Source organism: Triticum urartu, chromosome 1A, assembly GCF_056163025.1.
Source record: "Triticum urartu cultivar PI428250 chromosome 1A, HENAU_Tu73, whole genome shotgun sequence".
Lineage (NCBI taxonomy): Eukaryota > Viridiplantae > Streptophyta > Magnoliopsida > Poales > Poaceae > Triticum > Triticum urartu.
Genome location: NC_141873.1, coordinates 433,399,164 through 433,424,554, shown reverse-complemented (window position 1 = coordinate 433,424,554; position 25,391 = coordinate 433,399,164). Strand labels below are relative to the sequence as shown.

General features: G+C 42.7%; 2 protein-coding genes across 3 annotated transcripts; one reads left to right on the top strand and one right to left on the bottom strand.

Moving 5' to 3' along the window:
- The first annotated feature begins 1,678 nt into the window (after positions 1 to 1,678).
- On the top strand, positions 1,679 to 14,597 carry LOC125516074 (histone-lysine N-methyltransferase, H3 lysine-9 specific SUVH4). Of its 2 annotated transcripts, XM_048681570.2 has the most exons (16): positions 1,679 to 2,758; positions 2,915 to 2,980; positions 6,566 to 6,643; positions 6,721 to 6,775; positions 6,900 to 7,009; positions 8,707 to 8,886; positions 9,732 to 9,830; positions 10,279 to 10,377; positions 11,097 to 11,146; positions 11,250 to 11,338; positions 11,564 to 11,765; positions 11,958 to 12,063; positions 12,370 to 12,552; positions 12,978 to 13,208; positions 13,945 to 14,011; positions 14,184 to 14,597. In XM_048681570.2, exons 1-15 carry the CDS (start codon positions 1,961 to 1,963, stop codon positions 14,008 to 14,010), a joined length of 2,412 nt encoding a protein of 803 aa, XP_048537527.1. In that variant the 5' UTR covers positions 1,679 to 1,960; the 3' UTR covers position 14,011; positions 14,184 to 14,597. The 2 variants fall into 2 exon arrangements, with proteins under 2 accessions (XP_048537527.1, XP_048537520.1); XM_048681563.2 differs by lacking the exon at positions 13,945 to 14,011 and having other exon boundaries at positions 1,685 to 2,758.
- Positions 14,598 to 15,923: 1,326 nt separating this feature from the next.
- Positions 15,924 to 17,101, bottom strand: LOC125516064 (uncharacterized). The gene is made up of 2 exons (XM_048681553.2): positions 16,610 to 17,101; positions 15,924 to 16,519 (listed from the first exon to the last, which is right to left on the bottom strand). The coding sequence occupies exons 1-2, from the start codon at positions 16,964 to 16,966 to the stop codon at positions 16,064 to 16,066; spliced, it is 813 nt and encodes a 270-aa protein (XP_048537510.1). The 5' UTR covers positions 16,967 to 17,101; the 3' UTR covers positions 15,924 to 16,063.
- Between the last annotated feature and the right edge of the window lie 8,290 nt (positions 17,102 to 25,391).

Genomic DNA, 25,391 nt, shown 5'->3' with positions numbered 1-25,391 from the left:
GCGCAAAAGATTACATCGAATAGATCTCCAAGAACATCAAAGAGAACATTGTATTGAAGATCAAAGGGAGAGAAGAAGCCATCTAGCTATTAGCTATGGACCCATAGGTCTGTGGTAAACTACTCACACATCATCGGAAGGGTAGCAAGGTTGATGTAGAGGCCATTCGTGATTGATTTCCCCTCCGGCAGAGTACCGAAAAAGGCCTCCAGATGGGATCTCCGAAGAAGAGAAACTTGCGGCAGTGGAAAAACTATTTTGGGTGGTTCTTTATTGGTTTCCCAATTTTAAAGAATTTATAAAGGTGGAATTAGGTCAAACGGAGCCACATGGGGCCCACAAGGTACTTGGGCGCGCCTACCCTCCGTGGGGTCCACAAGGTACTTGGGCGCGCCTACCCCTAGCCACGCCCAAGTGCCTTGTCGCCTACTCGTTGCACGTCTGGTCTCCTCCCGAAGCTTATAGGGTCTCTCTTGTCCAGAAAAAAAATCATCAAAAAGTTTCGTGGCATTTAGACTTCGTTTGGTACCGATTTCCTAGCAAACCAAAAACAGACAAAAACAATAACTGACACTTGGCACTAAGTTAATAGGTTAGTTCAAAAAAAATATTTGCATATAAAACATCCAAGATTGATACTATAATAGCATGGAACAATAAAAAAATTATAGATACGTTGGAGACGTATCAGGCACCCCGTGCTCTTAGATCCCGTCGACGGGACTCTGGCCGCGACGAGGTCTGGCAGTTGGGGCTCTGCACGCCTGGCCTAGAGCGACAGAGGAAGCACCGCCGTGTCTGGGATTCCGACGGCGGCAAGGTCGGGCGGCTGGGCGCTCTCTCCCGTTCTGTCAAGGTGCTCTGGCGGCAACCTGCTCGTGTTGTGTCCCGAACCAGAGCGACGAGGAGCGCCTGGCGTTCAAGGCGGCCTGCTCGCAGTGGCAAAGGCAGAATATTCTTCAAGGTATGGTCGATGTAAGCAGCTAGGCGCACAAAATACAGACTGTGAAGTTTTCCTAGACCTAAACGTGCATATAGTATGAAGGTAGAAAATTTTATGGTGTGGCGGAGGCCAAAGCTCGCCAGATTGCTACCATCGCCACTGCCTGCTCGTGTTGCTCGAGCAGCTGCGTCCCGGACCAGAGCGCGAGCGAGTAAGCACGGCGGAGGCGCTGCTCCGACGTTGTCCTGACGGCCACATCATCTCCCACGGCATGGTGGGTGGTCTGCACCGAGATGGGTTGGTGTGTGTGCGGGAAAAGAGAGAAAGGAAAAGGTAGAGAGAGATGGGATGGTGGGTGAATGGTGGGTGGGCCTAGGTCGGACACGAGAGGACACATACGGACGAGGATGATGCAGAAAATGTTTGGCTTGTGTCCGCTTTGGACCCAAATCATGAGCAAATTTGATCCTGAGTAAACACAAAGCGATGAAAAAATGATATAAGTCGTTGCGTTGGACCATTGTTTTTTGTCGGTTTGGAATCAAAGAAACACACGTGGACAAAATTGGGTTGTGCGTTGGAGTTGACCAAAGGCACATATTTGCTACTACTTCTAGTATAAACCAAACATACCCTAAATCCCCTCCGTTTCTTTCTAGGATCGATCCGCCCCACCCAGTGGTGCTGGACGGCGATGCCGTGCCGTGCCGTTCGGGCTACTATGCTCGCGGCCGTCCGATCCGGACATCGCCCTTTCATTCAGACATCCCCAACGACATTCCATCGCGAGCTCGCGAAGACAGTCTGGTAAAATCCCCATGTCCCCCAAGCTTTGCCGCAAATGGTTAAAGAGCAGTACCTTCGTGGCTTCGTCCACCTGCCCCTCCCTCCCTTTCTCATCGCGTCCGTGTCCTGTCGCGCACCTCGCTTCTCTCCGCCCTCACCCAATCCCTCCCAAAACCCTCGCCGCCGCCCCAAAGGAGGAGCCTGAGCGCGATCCCACCGGCGGCCGCCGTCATGGAGGTGCCGGGCTTCGCCGATTCTCCGTGCCGCCCGAGGAGCGCGCGGTACGCGGTGAAGGGGTACCCCAACTACGCGGAGGAGCCCGACTTCTGCGGCCCCGCCACGCCGTGCCGTCCGCGGACCGCGCGGCATGCCCGGAAGGGGTGCCTCGACTACGCCGTGCCGCCCGATGCCCGCGCCGTCCACGCGCCGTGCCGCCCACGGAGCGCACGGGACGCCGACAAGGGGTGCCTCGACTACGCCGAGCTGCCCGACGTCCGCGCCTCCGCCGCGCCGTGCCGTCCACGGAGCGCGCGGTATGCCGAGAAGGGGTACCCCGACTACGCCGAGCCCGATGACTTCACCGACCCCGCGCCGCGCCGCCCACGGAGCGCGCCGCACACCGAGAAGGGGTGCCCGGACGACGCAGGGTCCGTCGGGCGCCTCGGGCACAAGAGGGACGAGGGAGGCGTCCCGGTAAAGAAGCCGGTGCTGCATTACGTAAGGAGGAAGCAGAGGGAGGCTGCCAAGGCCGCGGAGACGGCGGTGGACATGCTCGTTCCGTTGCTCCAGGGCATGGAGGTGGAGTCCGACGCGGTGGCGCTGGACGGGAGAAAGAGGCGCAGGACGGTCACCGCGCCCATGGCAATGGCGATGACTGCATGCGAGGTTTTGGCGCTGCCCAAGGACAACGAGGAGGTGGCGCCCGTGGATGGTGGGGCCGATGAGCATGGCGGTGGCGGCAAGAGCTGGAGGTTGCGTGTGAAGGAAACGCTGCGGGCTTTCAGCAGTAATTACCTTCACTTTGTGCAGGTCTCCCGGTCTCCTTAATTTTCTCGTTAACAAAAACATACTTCTGAATGTGGGCACTGGGCATATTAAGGATTGTTAGTTAGTTTCTGAAAAAACAAAAGGGATTGTTAGTTTCCTATAGTGTTTTTAAGGCCTGGCATATGGTTTGTGTCACAGGAGGAACAGCAAAGGGAGCAGGCTGTAAGGCAAGAGCTGAAGGCCTCCAGGGCTCTCAAGCGTCAGGTGTGGCATTCTGTGTCTTCTATGATAAACGAACAGTTTTAGCTGTGAAATTAGGGTCTCTTTGACCATGAAAGATTTACACGTACTGGTTGGCTGGACGTACCATGAACGCACAGTTTGAGCTGTGAAATTCTGGAGCATGAATATGAAGTTCATTCAGTTTTTTCATGCCATTAGTTGAGTAATCTCGTACAGTTGTACTGTTGGCTGTTGCACAGAAAGTAGTCCGCCAGTCATAGTGTTTGCTAATTTTCAGTTGCCTGAAATTCCATAAATCTCAGTCACCTAGAAGTTGCACAATTGGACCAGGGGCTACTAAAATTGCAGTAACATGTGCATTTTTAGTACTCTGATATTAGTGCTATCAGGTCTTTCCTCCTAAATAGCTTTGTCATCATTGTGCACATGGATGCATATGCTTGGTCTGATCTTATGTTTGTTTGTTTGGCTATTTGTTGCTAACCTATGTTGTGTGTGCTTTGTTTAATTTAATGGGCCATGTCATGTGGTTTCTACTACCAGGACTTTCCTTCAAAATGATTTATTATATGATCCTGTTTGTTTATGACCTTGTGTACACCTCGAATCCTGATTATATTGAATTTGTAGTAGCTATGTGTGCATACAGGAAATATAAGTTGCAGGGAGCTTATAGTTCCCTGCTTGTTTCCCTTTTTTCTTGATCATGTCTTCATTCTGAAACGTGTTATGCTTGTTCGCGTTAGCAGGTCTTTTCTCCTAAATATTTTGCAGTCATTGTGCACATGGAAGCATGTTTGCAGTCATTGCGCTGGATGCTGTGTGTTAGGCATTTCTTTCTAAAAGGCTTTTGTATGCTCCTATTTCTATTTGTTTCTAACATTTTGTACATCTCAAATACAAATCATATTAGTAATAGTCCATGTGAAGCGTGTGATTAATAATCGGGAATTTTACGGCGTGTCGCACTCTCCAGTGTGTGATCGACCACGCTGTCGAGTCTGCGCAGGCTGATGATGACCTGCTGACGCCCTGGCCGACGTCCACTGCATCCAGCGCATGCAGGGGATTGGGCCCGTCACGCCGTAGCGCAGTCCTTAATAATTAGGTGCATTTTGATACTTTTTTTTTAGAGTACGCCAAGAGCGTACCTAAGTTTTATAGAAGGGAGAAATAATTACAAGAGGATTGTTCTGGCCGTCACCACAAGTCGGCGAAGCCAAAGAGACTCCCACTCCTACTCCTACCATACAGGACTACTCACACAAGTGTTGAACACTCCTTGCTCCTACCGCTAGCCAAAGTCGCAGCTCTTGATAAATCTTCGTGGAGAGTTCCTCTTCCTTGCTAATGCCATGGCCACCAAAAACTCGCCCATTCCTTTGCTTCCAAATGCTCCAACAAGCCAATAGCACCAGCGAATCAAATCCCTTTCGATGCCCCTTGGGGATCCATTTCCGGGCAGTTGGCCACCATTCCTGCAATATATCCGTCGGCGAGGGCATCATCCGCATGTCGATCTTAGCCCACCTGAAGCATTGGAACCACACTTGCCTCGAGTAAACACATTGGAGCATTATATGATTCACCGAGTCCTCCTCTTGATCATACAGGAAACATACAGATGTAGCATCCTGAAGTCCATGCCGGAGTCTACGATCGGAGGTCCAAAGTCTTCGCTGCAGCGCCAACCACATGAACAGTCTGCAGCCCAGTGGAGCCCAGCATTTCCAGTCCTTTTGCGCATCCCAATCTGATAGGTCCCTCATTCATGATCCGGTAAGCCGAAGAAGCCGAGTACTGGCCCAATGCCGACCACTTCCAAATAGCTTGATCCTCCAATGAGGAGTCAAGATCCACAGTACCTAATCTCTTCCATAGCTGAATGAACTGGACAAGCCCGTCTGTTGACAGTTCCCCTTTGATGCCATTAATCCAATTGCTTGAGGTCAACCCATCCTTTGCCAACCGCCGATTCACTGTTTGGGTTCGAACTTGCACTATCACCAGCGGTGCAATTTCCATAATGCGGGGACCCTGGATCCATCTATCCTTCCAGAATAGGATTTGGCTTCCATTGCCCCCCAATGCACCAAGCTAGCGAAGGCTGCTTGCATCTCCTTGTCTGCCGACATAGCCAGTCCCTGCCAAGGTTTGGAGTTATCAGTACGTCTGAGCCATTCCCATCTGAGCCTGAGGGCAATTCCTTGTGTATGCAAATTCAACACGCCCAGCCCTCCAAGCTCCTTAGGCCGGCAAACCCGACTCCAGGCCACTAGGCACTGTCCACCGTGAATCTCCTCTGAACCGGCCCAGAAGAACGCCTTACACCCTCTGTCAATGCTATCCAAGGCCCACTTCGGTGCATTGGCCACGATAAGATGATGGATAGGCCTCGCTCTAACAATGCTGTTGATAAGAATCAACCTGCCAGGCCTAGTTATCAGACCTCTCGACCATCCTGGCAGGAAGTTGAGCACCGCATCCACCATAGGCTGCCACTGATTGCGAGTTAGTTGCTTGATCGAAAGTTGGAGGCCGAGGTATTTACACGGAAAAGTTTGAATCCTCCACGGTAGCGCTGCAGCAACTCTTTCGGTGTCCCCCGCTCCCGGCCTAATCATGATCGCTGAGGACTTTTGATAGTTAATCTTCAGACCCGATGCCTCTCCAAAGATGTGCAATACTTCCTTGACAAATGCCAGATCCATGTGGGAGAACGACATCATCCGCATAGATCGATAGCATTTTGATACTATTATAGATGCTTTACATATTTCTGTCCCCCGTTACTTACTCCAATATACTTCATTCTAAAATTTTGAAATAGAATGGTTAACATGGGTCCATGCACCCCTTGTGAAAAGTAAAATTTTAAAAATAGTTCTAAGATAAAAAATTCTAAAATTTTAGGTTAACTGTTCTACTCACATGTGAAGTTTTGCAAAGAAATGACATCAGTTGTACTCTTGGCAAAAATAAAATTTAAAAAATCGGACATCCAAATTACTTCAAACATGTTTTTTTAAGCGCTGACTTTGCCTTTTTTGCCCAGAATACCGTGTCATTTCTTCGCGAAACTTCACACATTGACAGAACATGGGTCCACACTCACTCTATTTTTTTTCTGATTTTACTGTTCATAAGGGGTGTGCATGGACCCATGTTCCAAAGTTCAACCCCTGAGCTAATTCTAGTATCATGCAGTAAGTTTTCCTTAATTAAAATCTACATGGCTCCTCCCGTGTTGGAGTTTGTTTATTATCTGTTTCCTCAGACATAATTTACTTTGAACGGTCCTGTCGATGATTTTTGTTTATTTTCTCATACAAATGTTTGATTTTATCACTTATGGAACAACAGACTCTGGGTAAATGTGGGAAAACCAAGCATTGGGTGAAGCATTAGCTCAAGAGGGTAAAAAAATGCTAGGGACCGTAAATCGAAGGTTGAAATATAAACTTTGACCAGTTATAATCCTCGTCCCCACCGGCCCCTATCCACAAAAAAATGCATTGCCGTATTTTTATGTTATTTCTGGCAGTTTGATACCCTATGAAATGCTTGGTACGATTTCATAACCTTCTTTGCTTGTGAACATGGAAGACTAACAACCAAGATGACGAAGATTTTGAAGAAGTCAAACGGCCATCAAAGCGCCCTGATCTGAAAGCATTAACAAAGGTACCTTCTTATTAGTGATACTTAGAATTGTGTATTATAGATATTGCAAATTTATGTGAACCTGGAAAATAAAACAGATGCAAGCGACCAATGCCGTACTTTATCCAGAGAAGAGGATAGGGCATCTTCCTGGTTAGTGTTTCATTTATTTTCAAAGAGGAAAATGTCTTATTGATTGATGAAACAGTTCTTGCCTACTTTCTTACTAGCTTTATAGAAATAACAATGTGAATTCGCTCATTGTCTTCTTTCTTAGGGGTTGATGTTGGAGATCAATTCTACTCACGTGCTGAGATGGTTGTGCTAGGCATACATGGCCATTGGATGAAGGGTATAGATTATATTGGTTCAAAACATCAAGATAAGGTAAGGCTAGTGGAATGGGTATTCAAAATTAGCGGATAACACAGTAACATATTCGATATTCTATTAATGACCATGACATATTGGCCCATTAAATATGAAATCGACATTCAGCTTGGTATGCTCTTGGTTTATTTGATCCTAACCAAATTTGATCTGTATGCACTTGATTCATTTCATAATTGAAACAATAGCCTGCAAAGTTTCATCCAAAAATATGGCTACCTGTGTTCTATGAAAAAAATAACAAAACGAATACAGTTATCTCTTGTTTTTTTATGGAACACAAATTATCATATTTTTGATGATTTTTTGCAGGTTCTCATTTTATAGCATACACCCACATCCATGATTTTTTTTCAGAATTTGCGGGGACATTGGGAGACAAAACCACCCTTCAAACCGTGGCCGAATAACTGCAAAGATTAGAAAAACATGACAATTTGTGTTCTGTAACATCCCCCCCCCCCCCCCCCCCCCCCACCGCACACACACACACACACAAAGGCGAGAGGAAGTTATTTATCTCTTGTAATTTTTGCCTAGGACACAAATAGCAATGTTCCTGCATTAAGCTTTGCAGGTTATGATTTTGTATCATTCCTTACATTCGCAAAAAATTCATGTGTTTTGGGAACACGAAAATGCAAAAACAAGCTAGGGTACAAGTTAGACGGTTCTACAAATTTCAAGGTTTAATAATACATATTTCATAGTTCAGTGTTCAACTCGAACCAAGCACCATGGTCTAGGGTTCCCTGACCTAGATGTAAAATTGAACTTCAGTTCAGTATTGAATACATAAGAAGACGGGGAAATGGTTGCTCAAACAGAATTCACCCATTTTTCTTAGTTACATGCCCAAAAAGAAGGTTTGGACAATTCGTCGCTCCTTGACGTCTAAGCCGTGAACTAATAAATGCAATTTAACCCCAAGTGACGGTGTCACCCACAAAACTCGATTAAAACCCGGTAGAAATGATTTGTAGCTTAGTACTCCCTAACACATGCTGCATGGCTCCTCTCTTCTTCCTCCCAAGCTAGCCCAACCCCACATTGTGAAATTAACACGACAATTTTTTTTCCGCTTTAGCATACAGCTGACTGATGTAGCACTGAAGTGAAATAGAAGTCAAGTTAAGTACCATAGTAGCCTACGAGTAAAATTTACTCAGGAGTGTTTCGTTTGTTTAAATGGTATGTAAGTTGAAATATAATGCACGTCAACAACAACAACAACAACAACGAAGCCTTTAGTCCCAAACAAGTTGGGATAGGTTAGAGGTGAAACCCAGAAGATCTCGCAACCAACTCACGGTTCTGGCACATGGATAGCAAGCTTCCACGCACCCCTGTCCATGGCTAGTTCTGCACGTCACATTGCAATGAAATGATTTGACAGTGTGCCATATAGAAATAGGTCATTGAACACTCATATAATGTCATTGTCTGTTTATATATATACAACATAAGAGGGTAAACATTTTAATGTCTTGATCGTAGAAATATTTTCTATTTTTTGAGTAAGTTCATGTTAAATTATTTTATTTCACAGGACTTTGTCTAGCTGTTAATATCTGGTTGTATTTATTTTTCTGATGTACAATCTGCAAAGCTCTATTGATCATATTATTTGTTAATATATCTATTCCATAAGAAAAAATGATTTATTTGGTAGTGTTGATCACTTGATTAAGCAGCCAGGGTATCAAGATTTAATTTTCCCTCTTGCCACCTGCATTGTAATGTCGGGGGCATATGAAGATGATTTTGACAAAGCTGACGAAATTATTTACACTGGCGAAGGAGGGAACAATTTGCTTGGCAACGGTCACCAGAAAACTGAACAAACGTTGCTTCGGGGAAACTTGGCACTGAAGGTTACTTCCCGGGGTTCCTTTGATTTTTATATCGTGCAAAAACCTATCTTGTTGTTTCAGTTTTTCATTCTTTCTTGTATGTATAATCTACAGTCACACTTCAATTATAATGTGCTCAGCCTTATTATTTTCTTCTTCCCATATAACATTTGTTTTCTTTCTTTCTTTCTATTATTTGTAATCTTATTCGAGTTGAACATTTTTTTTTCAAAAAGGAGGTTGAAATCCCGAGCCTGCATCATTGCGATGCACACAGCCATTGATTGCATCACCAAGTTTAGAGTAGCTTATGCTCTTCCTTTTCCATCTCAAGAATTAGTTCTCTTCCAAATGCTAATAGTCGCCTCTTACTTCTACTAGTAATAATGTACGTGCAATGCACGTTTATATTAGGTAGGATATTAGTTGCACGTTGGTATTTGGTAAGATATCAATTACTTTTTCGCGAAAATGGTAGGATATTAATTACATGACAGATTTCAAGGGATAGCGTTAAGTCAAAATGTGTTTATAACCAATGGCAGTGGTAGGTAATTAGAGCGTCAAACGTGTTTGGTGCTCAACATTGGAGTGATTTGAACCGCTAGATAACATGATTTGACGGTCGAGATGATTTGGATCTGCCCATTTGGGTCTTTTTATATTGGTATAGATTAAAGGTTGAATAGCATCCATTGCAATTACCAGTTCTCTTTGTAATCTACTACCTCGGTCCCAAAATATAAGACATCTTTGCAGTTCGTCTTATATTTTGGGACAGAGGTAGTACTTCTCACAGTTTTTGTTCTTCGTATTGATTAACCTTTGCTGCTGGCTCTCGAGTGACATAATTTAATATTGTGCAGAATAGCAAGGATAATGGCAACCCTATACGGGTTATTCGTGGGCATATAGAAAAGAACAGCTACACTGGAAAAGTGTACACCTATGATGGATTGTACAAGGTTTTTATCTCCTAGATTATCTTAATATCAAATATCTGTTTGGTACCAAGTGTATGTAGGCTGATAGTTTTGAACTAATCATCCAAACTAGCGACTTAGTGTGATATTTTTATTTTGCCGAAGAGTCACCTAGTGCGATCTTATTATCAAATATAACCTCCGTCTGGAATTAACTGGCGCAGAAATGAGTGTAGACGCGTTTCAGTGTGTAGATACACTCATTTCAGCGACAGTTAATTCCAGACGGAGGGAGCATTTGTATATCTATTCAAATATTTCTTCCATTAACTTAAGGCTCTAGTCTGAAGCAAATTGAAGTATTCCATCAGCGATAGTTGCAGTGATCTTGCCTCCTGTTATATGTCTTATCTTCACTGCTTCTGAAACTTGAACATGTCTCATGGTTGCATCTTGAGTAACTTATTTTATGACTACAAATGTTACATAGGTAGTGGATTGCTTGTCAGAGAAAGGAGTGCGCGGGCATTTGGTTTTCAAATTCAGATTGAAGCGTCTTGAAGGTCAACCACCTTTGACAACTTCCAGGGTAGAGTTTACAAGCTCAAGCTGATTTCAGCCCCTTATCTTCTTGTTTTCGATATCTCTTTATTCTTCTTTTTGCATTATAAGAGCACTTGTATCAACATTTCAATCTAGTATAGTATTATTATTGACTGAACTAGGTTCCAAGATCATGGCTGTAATCAGATGTTCAGTTGTGGCTCGATTTTGGCTGAACCATTTGGAATCTTCGTCAAAGAGTTGTCAAATGTGTATGAAACAAAAAATTATGCAAAAAAAAAGTAAAGAAAACTGGAAAATAACCAAGTTGACTGGGAAACCGCTGTGAACTTGGAAACGATCTAGGAAACAGGAGGTACCATTTTTTTACTGCTATTGTTCTTACAATCCGGGATCACATGCGTTCTTAGAATCCTTAATCACATATGTAGTTTGTGCCTTTTCTTTACTGTGTATTTTTCTCACAGAAGAACTTCTTGTGCTTGGATCTTTCAGTTCAGTTATCCAGCAATTTCCTAGTACTTGATGTTGGTTAGGAGTCTGAAGATGCAGTCCCCCTCTATTAAATTTCTTACCCTTTATAAATATCATAATATCGACTCTCTTGACTGACAGCCTATTGTACTCATGTTTCAAATCCTATGTTTGAGAAGTGATTTTCATTCCACTTAATTTTCTTTGACCCTGATGCTTTATTTAGTATTTCTTTACCTTTTAGCTTCTTATAAACACATATATGTGCAGGTGCTGTTTAATCGTGGAGATGTTCACATGCCAATTTCTGAATTACCTGGGTTCGTTATTTGAGCACTGACCATATTGATTTATCCTCAGTATTCATACTCTTTTGTCTTTTCCCTCCGGCTCTTACTATTTGTCTTTGAGTTTGTTCAATAGGTTGGTTTGTCGGGACATCTCTTATGGGCAGGAGAACATTCCAATTCCTGCTACAAATTTAGTTGATGATCCTCCTGTTCCTCCATCTGGTATGCTACAAACTTCTATTTATTCCCTTTAACTAGCTCTCCTGTCCATCGTTTTACCTGTTTTTATCATATGTGATTTTGGCCGCTAATTTTCTGTTTATGCCAGATGCTTGCTTGTTCTGTTCTTTTTTGACATGTGTTACTTGTATTGCTTGAGTTTCTCGCTTTTCACAAATATTGAGCGCACACACTATAATGATTTTATCTGCATCATGCCTTTTGTAGGCTTTGTGTACTCTAAGTCACTGCAGATTCCAGAATATATCAAGATGCCAGCTGACAGTATGGGTTGCAATTGCAAAGGAGATTGTTCTAGCTCTACACACTGTTTGTGTGCTGATCGCAATGGCTCTGATCTACCATATGTGTCCACACAAAAGAAAGTGCGTGCTAAGCATCTGGATTCTACACATAAGAATGTTGGAAGGTAACATTTTGCGTTGAAGATCATTGGGCTTTTAGCATAATGTAATGTCAAAAAACATGTTTATGGTAATATTTGCCTACGATGTGAAGTGGCAATGGCGCATCAAGTTTTCAGGGAACGAAAAAAAATGTTTATCATGTACTCATTGTTCTTGGGCTGCAGCTCTTCTTTAATCGGTTGTGTAATCTTTAGGTTGGTGGAGCCCAAAGCAGTTGTGTTTGAGTGTGGTGCTAATTGTAGCTGCCACTGCAGCTGTGTAAATAGAACATCCCAGCAAGGATTGCAATACCGCCTAGAGGTACTACTTTTCTTAGTCTCTTATTTTCTTTTATGTGTTATATCCTTACTTCCTCCAGTCAGGTTTATAAGTTGAGCAAGGGTTTTCAGGTCTTTAATTTGACTAGCAAAACTTTTGTTATATGCCCACAAAAAATATATCTTCAGATTCGTCGTCGAGTGAAGTTTCAAAATATCTTTTTTGGCATATTAGATATGTTATGTTAGTCAAGTTAAAGACCTAAAATTTCATGCCTGACTTATATACACAACCGGACAGACTATATTACATTGCCTTGTAGATTAACGAATCAAAATGTAAATTCAGGTGTTCAAGACTGAGTTAAAAGGTTGGAGTGTAAGAACGTGGGACACTATTCTTCCTGGGGCACTCATCTGTGAATACACTGGGGTACTGAGGAGAAACGCTGAAGTTGAAGGTTTGCTGGACAACAACTACATATTTGATATAGACTGTCTTCAGACCATTAAAGGCCTGGATGGGAGGAAGGTAATGCATTATTCTCTTCCGTTTGCTGGTTTCAACTTTGGAGCTGAACTGTTGTATGCCCGATGCCTCGATTTGATGCTATTTCTCCAAGTTACCAACTTACCATAATAAAACCAAGGATATATTACTGTGATGCACTACTTCTAGTTCTCAATACAATTGTTCTCTGTTAGAATGGGAAAGTGAAAGTGATATCATGATTGTCTTTGACTAGTAAAGTGATATCATGATATCATGATTTGTTCATCTTTCTAGAGCTAGTAATCGGCCTAGATTTTGTTGGAACAGATGGAGCAGCATATCCTGTAAAATGATCTACTATAATTTCCTCCACCTGAAGTTGTCATTTTCTTCCCTTTCCACAATGTCATATATTGTGTATTAACACATCATTACCATGATATTTGCTCGTTATTTTTCTACAGCAAAGGTCTGGCTCAGAACTGCATATGGCATCTCTTCAAGACGAGCATGACTTGGAGGCTTCTCAAGCCCCAGAGTATTGCATTGATGCTGGTTCCATTGGCAACATTGCGAGGTTCATAAATCATAGCTGCCAACCGAACCTTTTCATCCAGTGCGTATTGAGCTCACATAGAGATATCAAGCTAGCAAAAATCATGCTTGTTGCAGCTGATACCATACCACCTCTTCAGGTGAGTTTTTGTGACTAAAACTTGATTTTTTTTTCAAGGAAAAATTAACTCTGTAAGATGTTAACCATGAAATTCAGTGATAGTTGAATCATAACTATTGAAGCTCTATTGTTCAGTTATTTGACCTGTTAATCTTAATGTGTTGATTAGTTAGTAATTTATTCATTTTCCCATGTTACGTTTTACTTTTTGCCTGGTCATCCTAAGTAGCACTAACCCTATTATATTGATGAATTGATATATCTGATAAACACATAGATGTCTAAGAGTAGCACCAACTCCCAGAAAGGTAAACTTGTGTTACTTTAAAACTCGGTGAGATAGTTGAATCAGAATCACTCAAGCTTTATCTTCAGTTATTTGTGGTACTTATCTATTTTCATTTAGTAATTCATTCATTTTCCATGTTACATTGCTCCTCAACCATGTTTGTGGTAGATCATCTTAAGACAATTGAACTGCTCTTTGCCCATATTTGTATTACTAGTAAGCTGTTACCTGTGTTTAAGAAGATAGATGTTTCATGAATAGCACTGAAAAGATGAACATGGCCACTGCTTTTGTCAAATATGTTTACAGAAATTATGAAATAAATTCGTTTCAACGTCAACAAATATTTGGTGAAAAATCTACAGCATCATTTTAATACTGCCGACCCTGAAATTTCTAGATACACTATAGAGATCAAAGTGAGAAAATTCGATCATACACATTCTAAGGCGTTATGTTTTTTTAGATAATGGAAGCTTCTTCTTTTTTTTACCCCCGGCCTATGGATCATAGATGCATGCACCCATACTAAGGTGATATGTATTTTATGAATTGGTTTTGTAAACTGCTGTTAAGTTAAATATTACGTAGTAGATATTGAAACATAATCAATTATATCAATTGTACAAGTGAGGGCACATGACCTTTTATCTTCCTGCTGCTTCACCTGCCTATGGCTTGCTGACTTGACTGTACTTGTTGCAGGAACTCTCGTATGACTACGGGTATGGAATGGACAGTGTTATTGATCCAGATGGCAATGTTGTCAAGTTAGCTTGCCATTGTGGTGCCTCTGACTGCCGAAAGTGGCTCTATTAGGTTCTTTGACAGGTGCCATAGTGCTTTTCATGGGAAACTCCAAGTTAGCTTGCTACTGTGGCACCTCTGACTGCCGAAAGCGACTATATTAGGTTTTTTTACTGTGTCATGGTGCTTCTAGGGAAACTCTTAACGTTATTACTCTTCATAGGACGCCATGCCATGCTTGCTGTGTAGCACAAGGGTAGTACCCAGGCGAAACATTTCATTTTGTGTAGATGACATGCTTGTTGTGCTACTTGACCGACATTCAGCCAATAGCATGACTAAATTAATATATTATGGGGTTTCCTTTTTCTACATTTTCTTTGCATTTCTTGTTTGCATTATTTATGTTTGTGTGATATACCTGTGATAGTTTTCTTTGCTTGGTCTTGTTTAAAAATGGAAGGGATGATTAATGGCTCATAAGGAGACCTTTATACTGTCTCCAAAAAAGAGGAGACCTTTAGCCAGCATACTTTGATTTGTTGGAGCCAATACTATGTTATGAACAATTTCATTCTTCAGACTTTTAAGCTCCTGCCAGGCGCAAGGGTAGTCTGACTTATCCAAACTGCCCTCATGAGTAAATTTGTAGTAGTAGTACAAACTTGTACATGGTGTACCCTTGTATGGTTTGGAAGCCATATGTGGGTTGGTTCTGAAGCCCACACATTTGTCCTGCAACTGCAACTGTAAGAGAAGCCTTGATGATGGAAAAACATCAGGTTACTGAATCGCACTGCTGACCGTCGAAGGATCCAAGAAGTTCCTAGCCAGCTATGTGGATTTGCTACCGATCATTGAGCAATTTCTACATGCAGATTTTGACAAAGAAGGTGCTAAGCTGATACATATCGAAGGGCGCCACCGCCCTTGGACCTAAACTCACGAGGAAGTAGATGCGGGTGCCACCGCCAGAAGATCACGTTAATCTCAACGTCGACGGCCCCTTCCAGGCGGCTGATGGCAGTGGACACTGGTATGATTAGTGCGTGATCACCGTGGTGGTGCCCTGGCGGTCGTTACAGCTGTGTGCTGAACCTTGGTACGATCTGTGCAGATGACCCTTAAACTGATACCTCTTGAGGAGTCTCGATGATTCAGTCCGTGGATGTTCACCTCTCGTGTTATTTATCCCAGGTTGCACCCAGGTTGCAGAGATAAAGGTGTTGCTCAATGGAGAGAGATGGATGTTAGCGTTAGGAAAATTCCTAGAAACCAAAACTTGGGTTATTGCTACTGTTCGTAGGCTACAGGCTCGTACTGTCTGCTGGCTCGGCAATTACCCGCTGGAGCTAACTAACTGACGCGGAACGCATCCTCCTCCACGTTTGATGAATATCAAGGTTTCATCAACCATGGGGGGAGGGGTTCAATGCATAAACATTAGGTCTAATGTAATCTTGTTCTACTTTGCACTAGGTAGCATCACCATGTTTTGAGCGCTGTTATTTAAACGCTTGGTGGATGCTATTTTGGTTTTCAGGTATACAGAATAAAATTTGGCTCAGTTCAATAATATGGCTTTCAGGTTCCAGGGAAAGATGGCAACATGAACAGAGATACATAATCGTACCGACTACCAAGTACAGTACTACCAACGATGGCGTCCATTTTGGGGCCGAACAAGATTAGACTTGAGACACGAAACATGGAAGACAAAGACAGTAACTGAATGAAGCAACGCAAAGGCACAAAATACCCTCTACCAATCGTCGAGCAGGGCAGGCACATGGATACATCGAAACAGAAGCGCAGGAATGCAGTGCAGGCCGCGACACCTAGTCGATGATTATGAAGGCAGTCCCCCCCTCGCCGCCCCAGAGCGACGTGGCCCCGCTCGCCTGAGGCGCCGCCGTCGCGCTCTGCTCGCTGCCCGGGGCCGGCGTGGCCCCGGTACCCTGAGACGCCGCCGCCTTCGGTTTCTCCTCGCCGTTGCAGAAGCCGAAGGACTTCGTCACGCGGTCCAGGAACCCGTTCAGCCGCGGGTCCTGGACCGGCGAGTCCTGCGCCGCCTTCGCGTTCTCCTCGCCGTCGCAGAAGCCGAACGACCTCGTCACGCGGTCCAGGAACTCGCTCAGCACCGGGTCGTTGACCGGCGAGTCCCGCACGCAGCAGACCTCGTCGACGCCGACTTCGTCGAAGCCGCCGCGGAACGGCCCGTCCGTCCACCGCACCGTGAAGCGGCACGCGCACCGCTCCTCGCCGCCCACGGTGACGTGAGCCGCTCTTTTCACCTGCGTATTCGGTCGGCGCTTGTTGATAAAGCATAACATACATGCGTGAGGAAAGAAGGAAGTGAGGACGGCGCAGCGCGAAGAGCGTACGGAATCGAGGACGGCGTCGTAGTACTTGCGCTCGCCGTCGGGCATGGCGCGGAGGACGCAGAGCGGCTGGCCGCGGCGGAGGTCGCCGCAGCGGGCGTCCTCGAGGGGCGGGCTCGCCGGGCGGAACCTGGCGCGGAGCGCGGCCACGTCGCCCGGGGAGGCGAGGTCGTCCGCGTCTGGGTCGTGCCACTCGTCGAACTCCTCGCGGAATTCCTCGAACATGACGCGCAGCGAGTCGCCCTGCAGCGCCATGCGCGCGCCGTACCACGCGCCGTCCTTTGCGCGGTACTCCAGGCGGGGAGGCGGCCGGCGCGGCGGGGCAGGGGCAGGGACCTTCCGGTTTCGCGGCGTCGGCATTGCCGCGGTACGGTGGGAGTGGCGGCCCTTGGGGTGGTTGGAACGACACGGGGAGGGGGTTTCCCGATGTTTTCTACTAGTACTAGATCGTCAAGCGTCTCGATCTTTTATTACTCCCTCCACTCCTCATACTGGTGCACTCCCTCCGTTCCTTTATAAGGTGTATTTATTTCTTTTATAAAATTTCATAATATAAGGTGCATTTTTTCTAATTCCTCAAAATCTGATTTTAGCCCTCTAGAAAAAGGAAAGTGTCTCTCCTTTGATTGCATGTATCTCTCCTTATAAAGAAAAAAAAATACCTCTCTCCTGATTGTGTGTATCTCTTACTTTACTAGCCTAAATGATTTACTTGTCACTAATTAATGATTTAACGAAGGTTAACTTTGTATAATTTTATGCCTTGATCATCGTCCTAAAAATAACTAGTAAGTATGCACGTGCAACGCACGTCTCGACTAATATTACCATACATAAGAATTATAAAAAAAATACTCCCTCCATTCACAAAAATAATATGTGTTTGAATATTTTAATATAGACTACATACGGACTAAAACAAGTGAACAAACACACTAAAACATGTCTATATACATCCAATTCACAAACATAGTTTCAAAACCATTATGTAAACAAAGAATAAAGAAAATAAACAGAAGAGGAATTGAACTTTCTCTGGGCCTTTGCCCTTTTATTCTCGTATCTATAAAGTTCACATGTAGTTCTAAATGGGGAAAAGACACAACAAATATGTCCTAAAAGAGACCAGCTACTCTTCGAAGCGAGTTTCAAAAATAATTGACAACTCTGAAACTTTCAGCTAGAATACCGATTAATGGACAGATTATAGTGATCAAAAAATAAGATGCAAGTTCTAGGATAGGTGAAGAGCGGAAAGCAGGTATCTACCTCTCAGCATAAAACTCAGTCACAAATTTCTGTTTGTGTCAATCTGGTTTGGAACACCCCACTCTGAATTTCCATTAGAGCAAGAGCACAACTATGTTTTCACAAAAATCTTCTCAAGCTAAAATCTGCCCCTCAAAAAGTGGCAAGTAGCCAGTGGAAACACATATCATAGCTGATCAACAAACATGTTTGTCCATGAATACATTCAAGCATCAGTCCAATGACATATTGACAAAACATAGAATGACAAGACTGGTAAATGAATAGTCATCTCTCTTAGTTCCTTTCAGGCTCATCTGGTTTGACAGTGACAAATGAGCAGTTCATCAACATCAGTAATATCAAACCCATATCCATCTCATCGTCCATATGTATGAACAGGGAGCATGCCAACTTACCTCAGGGAGAGAAAAAAAATAAAGGACAATGATGCAGGTCGAGGGGAGGTTCTAGCTGATCTTGATGGAAATGGGCTTGATCTCCTTCAGTGCAGTGGAGATGGCAGTGCCAATCCAATCACGTGCATCATCCATATTGTACACCGATGCCTACATTTTATGCAATGAGATCATATCGTTGAAAAAAAACCAAATAGACTGAATAAAGAATACAATAAGGACATATTGTTTTTTAGGGAATATGACTAAAAGCACTGATTGACAAAGAGAAAAATAAATAAAACAAAAGGGTCTGAAGACTGATATGTAACTAAAATCTCAGCACTAAAAGACTGAAGAATGATGCATTTGTTGAAAAAACACTTTTACATTCATTCAAGGAAGTGTTATGATATCTAGACACAACAGATGGAGGGACTATTATGCCTTGATCATCGTCCTAAAAATAATACACCTTACATAAAAAACTGGAGGGACTATTATGCACGGGGAGGGAGTAGTAGTAGCATACGCTAAAATTATATCAAAAAATTGGAGTGTATCATATTATACTCCCTCCATTCCTTTGGTTGTATGTAAGGTGTATTATTTTGATCACGATGAACAATGCACATAATTATACATAATTTAGAAGGAAATTAACCTTGACTAAATCACCTCATTAGTGGCAAGTTAATCATTTAGGCTAGGAAAGAAAAGAATACACCCAATCGAGAGAGATACTTTTCTTTTTCTATACAATGAGAGATACATCCAATCAGAAGACAGATACTTTTCTTTTTTTGGAGGTTAAAGACAGAATTATGTGAAATCTCTATATTATTATACTAATTAAAAATTCCCGATTCATCTTTCTTCCCATCACCCCTTCCTCGAACCTTCCCCGTATAATAATTAATCACTTTAGTGTATGTACCTTCTGAATCAATTTCACTTTTATTTACTTACCAAATTTTGATATATAAAAAGATAATTAGAAGTACATTTAATGAACATTTATTTACAAAATCACATACTATGGGCAGGTAAATCAATTCTGACCAAAATATAAGGTAAATCACAGACAAAATCTGATGAACATTTATTTACACAATCGCATATTATGGTAAATCACAAACTAACATATTAGAATATTTATATCCCGTTGGGACGCACCTTAAAAAAATAACCCACGGTCCAGTATTAAATCCCTCTCCGTTCTCTTTATTTGTTGGGCTTCGGCCCAACTTCTGTAGCCATTGTTGTGCGCACCCGGGCACTGGTCAGTATTTCATGTTAGTAGGTCTAGTTCACTCTGTTTTCAGTCCGTTTAGGTACCTGGTCTTTATTATTTACACAAAATATGTTAAAATGATCGTGTTGCAACCGTTACTCAGATTAAAATAATTTTATATGTAATTTGACCAGAAAAATGCTTAATTTCCAACCATGCTATTAGTCATTCCTGTTAACTAATATAAGTTCTTTTAGGGCATAAACTTAACTAACCTAATTAATTGCTATTGAATATTAAATGTTTTTACCTCATGTGAATTGGCTACATATGTTAAATAAAGTATGTTAAAAGGGCTTGCAGTGTACCCTTTTTTCTCCAGACTAAGGAGTACTAACCCATTTTCTATTATATATATAAACATTATTTTGATCACGGGATCAGAATAATATTATGGTAACTACCCGACCCGTCGCAGCAGTAGTAGTTCAACTTCACCCAAGGAGAGGTTGAACTTCCGCGAACATTGTCCAAATGGGTCTTCCGATATACCATTGGAAAGCTATGGACATGTGGATCACAACCTACGTTAAGTTTTTACAAAATCAACACAGTTTAAAAGCAATTTGGCAAACCGTTTTTCTTCATACAAAAAAACATGAAACGCATTTTCGAGTCTATTTCTAAACCGTTTATCGGAATGAGGCAAATGATACGGCATTGAAAAGTTGCTGCAAATCCTCTTATTTCACATATTTTTTTCCAATTTCATACGGTTAACGAGTAATTTGAAAAATGACGAATTTTCTCAAACAAAACAGCCGAGCTCATTTTTTACGCGTAATTTGAAAACGGCAACTTGGATTGATGCAAATGATATGGCACTGGAAAGCTTATGAAAATGCACTTCTTTTACATATAAAAAGTTTTTCTTAATTTTGAAGGGTTTAAAAGTTATTTAGAAAATGGTCAAAGTTACTCCGAGTTCGTATTTTCAGTTTTTTTCTAAATGGTTTGTCGGAAGGCAGCAAATGATATGGCATTGGAAAGCCTGAACAATTGCGATACTTTTTTGTATACCAATTCTTTACAGTTTTAAGCCAATTTTGAAAATGGTTAAAAATATTTTTTGGCCATAATTTTCACAAACTTTGCCGGAATTGGGCAAATAATATACAACTGGATGATGACCCACAAGTATAGGGGACCAATCGTAGTCATTTCGATAAGTAAGAGTGTCGAAGCCAACGAGGAGCAGAAGGAAATGACAAGCGATTTTCGACAAGGTATTGTGTGCAAGCACTGAAATTATCGGTAACAGATAGTTTGATAGCAAGATAATTTGTAACGAGCAATAAGTAGTAACGGTAATAAATGTGCAACAAGGTACTCAATCCTTTTTGTTGCAAAGAACGGGTCGGAACATAATAAGCAAAGCGTTCTTGAGGGCACATGCGAATTTCATCTAGTCACTTTCATCATATTTGTTTTATTCACGTTTGTTACTTTGATATGTGAGTGGACCGGTGCTTGAGGTGTTTTTTTACTTGAACAAGCATCCCACTTATGATTATCCCCTCTCGCAAGCATCCACAACTACGAAACATATGGATCCAAATCAGCCCCTTACGGAATATCGCATAAAATAGGGTTTAAGCTTTTGTCACTCTAGCAACCGATCATCTAATAACTATTACCTTTGTTCCCAAATATAAGTCTTTTTAGATATTCCAACAAGTGACTACATATGGAGCAAATTAGTGAATGTACACTTTAAAATATGTCTACATACATCCGTATGTTGTAGTCCATTTGAAATGTCTAAAAATACTTATATTTAGGAACGGAGGGAGTACTCCACACTGACTTCCCTTAGGCCCAAAGATGGTGAAGTGTCATGTAGTCAACGTTCACACGACACCACTAAAGGAAGCAACAACATACATATCATCAAAATATCGAACAATACCAAATTCACATGATTACTTATGACAAGACTTCTCCCATGTCCTCGAGAATAAAAGTAACTACTCACAAATCATATTCATGCTCAAGACCAAAGGGGTATTGAATAACATCAAGGATCTGAACATATAATCTTCGACCAAATAAACCAACTAGCATCAACTACAAGATGTAATCAACACTACTAGCAACCCACAGGTACCAATATGAGGTTTTGACACAAAGATTGAATATAAGAGATGAACTAGGGTTTGAGATGAGATGGTGATGGTGAACATGTTGATGAAGATCGGGCCTCCCATGATGATAGGTGTTGGGTTTCGTAGTAATTTCAAAAAATTTCCTACGCACACGCAAGATCATGGTGATGTATAGCAACGAGAGGGGGAGAGTGTGATCTACGTACACTTGTAGATCGACAACGGAAGCGTTAACTTGGTTGATGTAGTCGTACATCTCCACGGCCCGACCGATCAAGCACCGAAACTACGGCACCTCCGAGTTCTAGCACACGTTTAGCTCGATGACGATCCCTGGACTCCGATCCAGCAAAGTGTCGGGGAAGAGTTCCCTCAACACGACGGCGTGGTGACGATCTTGATGTTCTACTGTCGCAGGGCTTCGCCTAAGCACCGCTACAATATTATCGAGGACTATGGTGGAAGGGGGCACCGCACACGGCTAAGAATATGATCACGTGGATCAACTTGTGTGTCTAGGGGTGCCCCTTGCCCCCATATATAAAGGAGCAAGGGGAGGAGGCCGGCCGGCCCTATAGGCGCGCCAAGGAGGAGTCCTCCTCCTAGTAGGAGTAGGACTCCTACTAGGAGGGGGAAGGAAGTGGGGAAGGAGAAGGAAAGGGGGCGCCCCCCCCTCTCCTAGTCCAATTCGGACCAGGGGGAGGAGGCGCGCGGCCCACCCTGGCTGCCCTTCTCTTTCTCCACTAAGGCCCATATGGCCCATTACTTCTCCTGGGGGGGGTTCCGGTAACCCTCCGGTACTTCGGTTTTCTCCGAAATCACCCGGACACTTCCGGTGTCCGAATATAGCCGTCCAATATATCAATCTTTATGTCTCGACCATTTCGAGACTCCTCGTTATGTCCGTGATCACATCCGGGACTCCGAACTAACTTCGGTACATCAAAACTCATAAACTCATAATATAACTATCATTGAAACCTTAAGCGTGCGGACCCTACGGGTTCGAGAACAATGTAGACATGACCGAGACACGTCTCCGGTCAATAACCAATAGCGGAACCTGGATGCTCATATTGGCTCCTACATATTCTACGAAGATCTTTATCGTTCAGACCGCATAACAACATACATTGTTCCCTTTGTCATCGGTATGTTACTTGCCCGAGATTCGATCGTCGGTATCCCATACCTAGTTCAATCTCGTTACCGGCAAGTCTCTTTACTCGTTCCGTAATACATCATCTCGCAACTAACTCATTAGTTGCAATTCTTGCAAGGCTTATGTGATGTGCATTACCGAGAGGGCCCAGAGATACCTCTCCGACAATCGGAGTGACAAATCCTAATCTCGAAATACGCCAACCCAACATGTACCTTTGGAGACACCTGTAGAGCACCTTTATAATCACCCATTTACATTGTGACGTTTGGTAGCACACAAAGTGTTCCTCTGGCAAACGGGAGTTGCATAATATCATAGTCATAGGAACATGTATAAGTCATGAAGAAAGCAATAGCAATATACTAAACGATCGGGTGCTAAGCTAATGGAATGGGTCATGTCGATCAGATCATTCAACTAATGATGTGATCCCGTTAATCAAATAACAACTCCTTGTTCATGGTTAGGAAACATAACCATCTTTGATTAACGAGCTAGTCACGTAGAGGCATACTAGTGACACTCTGTTTGTCTATGTATTCACACATGTATTATGTTTCCGGTTAATACAATTCTAGCATGAATAATAAACATTTATCATGATATAAGGAAATAAATAATAACTTTATTATTGCCTCTAGGGCATATTTCCTTCAGTCTCCCACTTGCACTAGAGTCAATAATCTAGATTACACAGTAATGATTCTAACACCCATGGAGCCTTGGTGCTGATCATGTTTTGCTCGTGGAAGAGGCTTAGTCAACGGGTCTGCAACATTCAGATCCGTATGTATCTTGCAAATCTCTATGTCTCCCACCTGGACTAGATCCCGGATGGAATTGAAGCGTCTCTTGATGTGCTTGGTTCTCTTGTGAAATCTGGATTCCTTTGCCAAGGCAATTGCACCAGTATTGTCACAAAAGATTTTCATTAGACCCGATGCACTAGGTATGACACCTAGATCGGATATGAAGTCCTTCATCCAGACTCCTTCATTTGCTGCTTCCGAAGCAGCTATGTACTCCGCTTCACATGTAGATCCCGCTACAACGCTTTGTTTAGAACTGCACCAACTGACAGCTCCACTGTTTAATGTAAACACGTATCCGGTTTGCGATTTAGAATCGTCCGGATCAGTGTCAAAGCTTGCATCAACGTAACCTTTTACGATGAGCTCTTTGTCACCTCCATATATGAGAAACATATCCTTAGTCCTTTTCAGGTATTTCAGGATGTTCTTGACCACTGTCCAGTGATCCACTCCTAGATCACTTTGGTACCTCCCTGCTAGACTTATAGCAAGGCACACGTCAGGTCTGGTACACAGCATTGCATACATGATAGAGCCTATGGCTGAAGCATAGGGAACATCTTTCATTTTCTCTCTATCTTCTTCAGTGGTCGGGCATTGAGTCTTACTCAACTTCACACCTTGTAACACAGGCAAGAACCCTTTCTTTGCTTGATCCATTTTGAACTTCTTCAAAACTTTGTCAAGGTATGTGCGTTGTGAAAGTCCAATTAAGCGTCTTGATCTATCTCTATAGATCTTAATGCCTAATATGTAAGAAGCTTCACCGAGGTCTTTCATTGAAAAACTCTTATTCAAGTATCCCTTTATGCTATCCAGAAATTCTATATCATTTCCAATTAGTAATATGTCATCCACATATAATATCAGAAATGCTACAGATCTCCCACTCACTTTCTTGTAAATACAGTCTTCTCCAAAAGTCTGTATAAAACCAAATGCTTTGATCACACTATCAAAGCGTTTATTCCAACTCCAAGAGGCTTGCACCAGTCCATAAATGGATTGCTGGAGCTTGCACACTTTGTTAGCTCCCTTTGGATCGACAAAACCTTCTGGTTGTATCATATACAACTCTTCTTCCAGAAATCCATTCAGGAATGCAGTTTTGACATCCATCTGCCAAATTTCATAATCATAAAATGCAGCAATTGCTAACATGATCCGGACAGACTTAAGCATCGCTACGGGTGACAAGGTCTCATCGTAGTCAATCCCTTGAACTTGCTGAAAACCTTTTGCGACAAGTCGAGCTTTGTAGACAGTAATATTACCGTCAGCGTCAGTCTTCTTCTTGAAGATCCATTTATTCTCAATTGCTTGCCGATCATCGGGCAAGTCAACCAAAGTCCATACTTTGTTCTTATACATGGATCCCATCTCAGATTTCATGGCTTCAAGCCATTTTGCGGAATCTGGGCTCACCATCGCTTCTTCATAGTTCGTAGGTTCATCATGATCTAGTAGCATGACTTCCAGAACAGGATTACCATACCACTTTGGCGCGGATCTCACTCTGGTTGATCTACGAGGTTCAGTAGTATCTTGTTCTGAAGTTTCATGATCATCATCATTAGCTTCCTCACTAACTAGTGTAGGTGTCACTGAAACAGTTTTCTGTGATGCACTACTTTCCAATAAGGGAGCAGGTACAGTTACCTCGTCAAGTTCTACTTTCCTCCCACTCACTTCTTTCGAGAGAAACTCCTTCTCCAGAAAGTTTCCGAACTTAGCAACAAAAGTCTTGCCTTCGGATCTGTGAT

What these genes read in the sequence shown, in the direction of transcription:
- LOC125516074 (XM_048681563.2), top strand. Translation starts at nt 1,961, where the DNA reads ATGGAGGTGCCGGGCTTCGCCGATTCTCCGTGCCGCCCGAGGAGCGCG. An exon ending in GAGGATAGGGCATCTTCCTG is followed by an intron (nt 6,776 to 6,899) that starts GTTAGTGTTTCA and finishes CTTCTTTCTTAG; the next exon opens with GGGTTGATGTTGGAGATCAA. An exon ending in CCTATGATGGATTGTACAAG is followed by an intron (nt 9,831 to 10,278) that starts GTTTTTATCTCC and finishes AATGTTACATAG; the next exon opens with GTAGTGGATTGCTTGTCAGA.
- LOC125516064 (XM_048681553.2), bottom strand. Translation starts at nt 16,966, where the DNA reads ATGCCGACGCCGCGAAACCGGAAGGTCCCTGCCCCTGCCCCGCCGCGC. An exon ending in ACGACGCCGTCCTCGATTCC is followed by an intron (nt 16,520 to 16,609) that starts GTACGCTCTTCG and finishes CCGAATACGCAG; the next exon opens with GTGAAAAGAGCGGCTCACGT.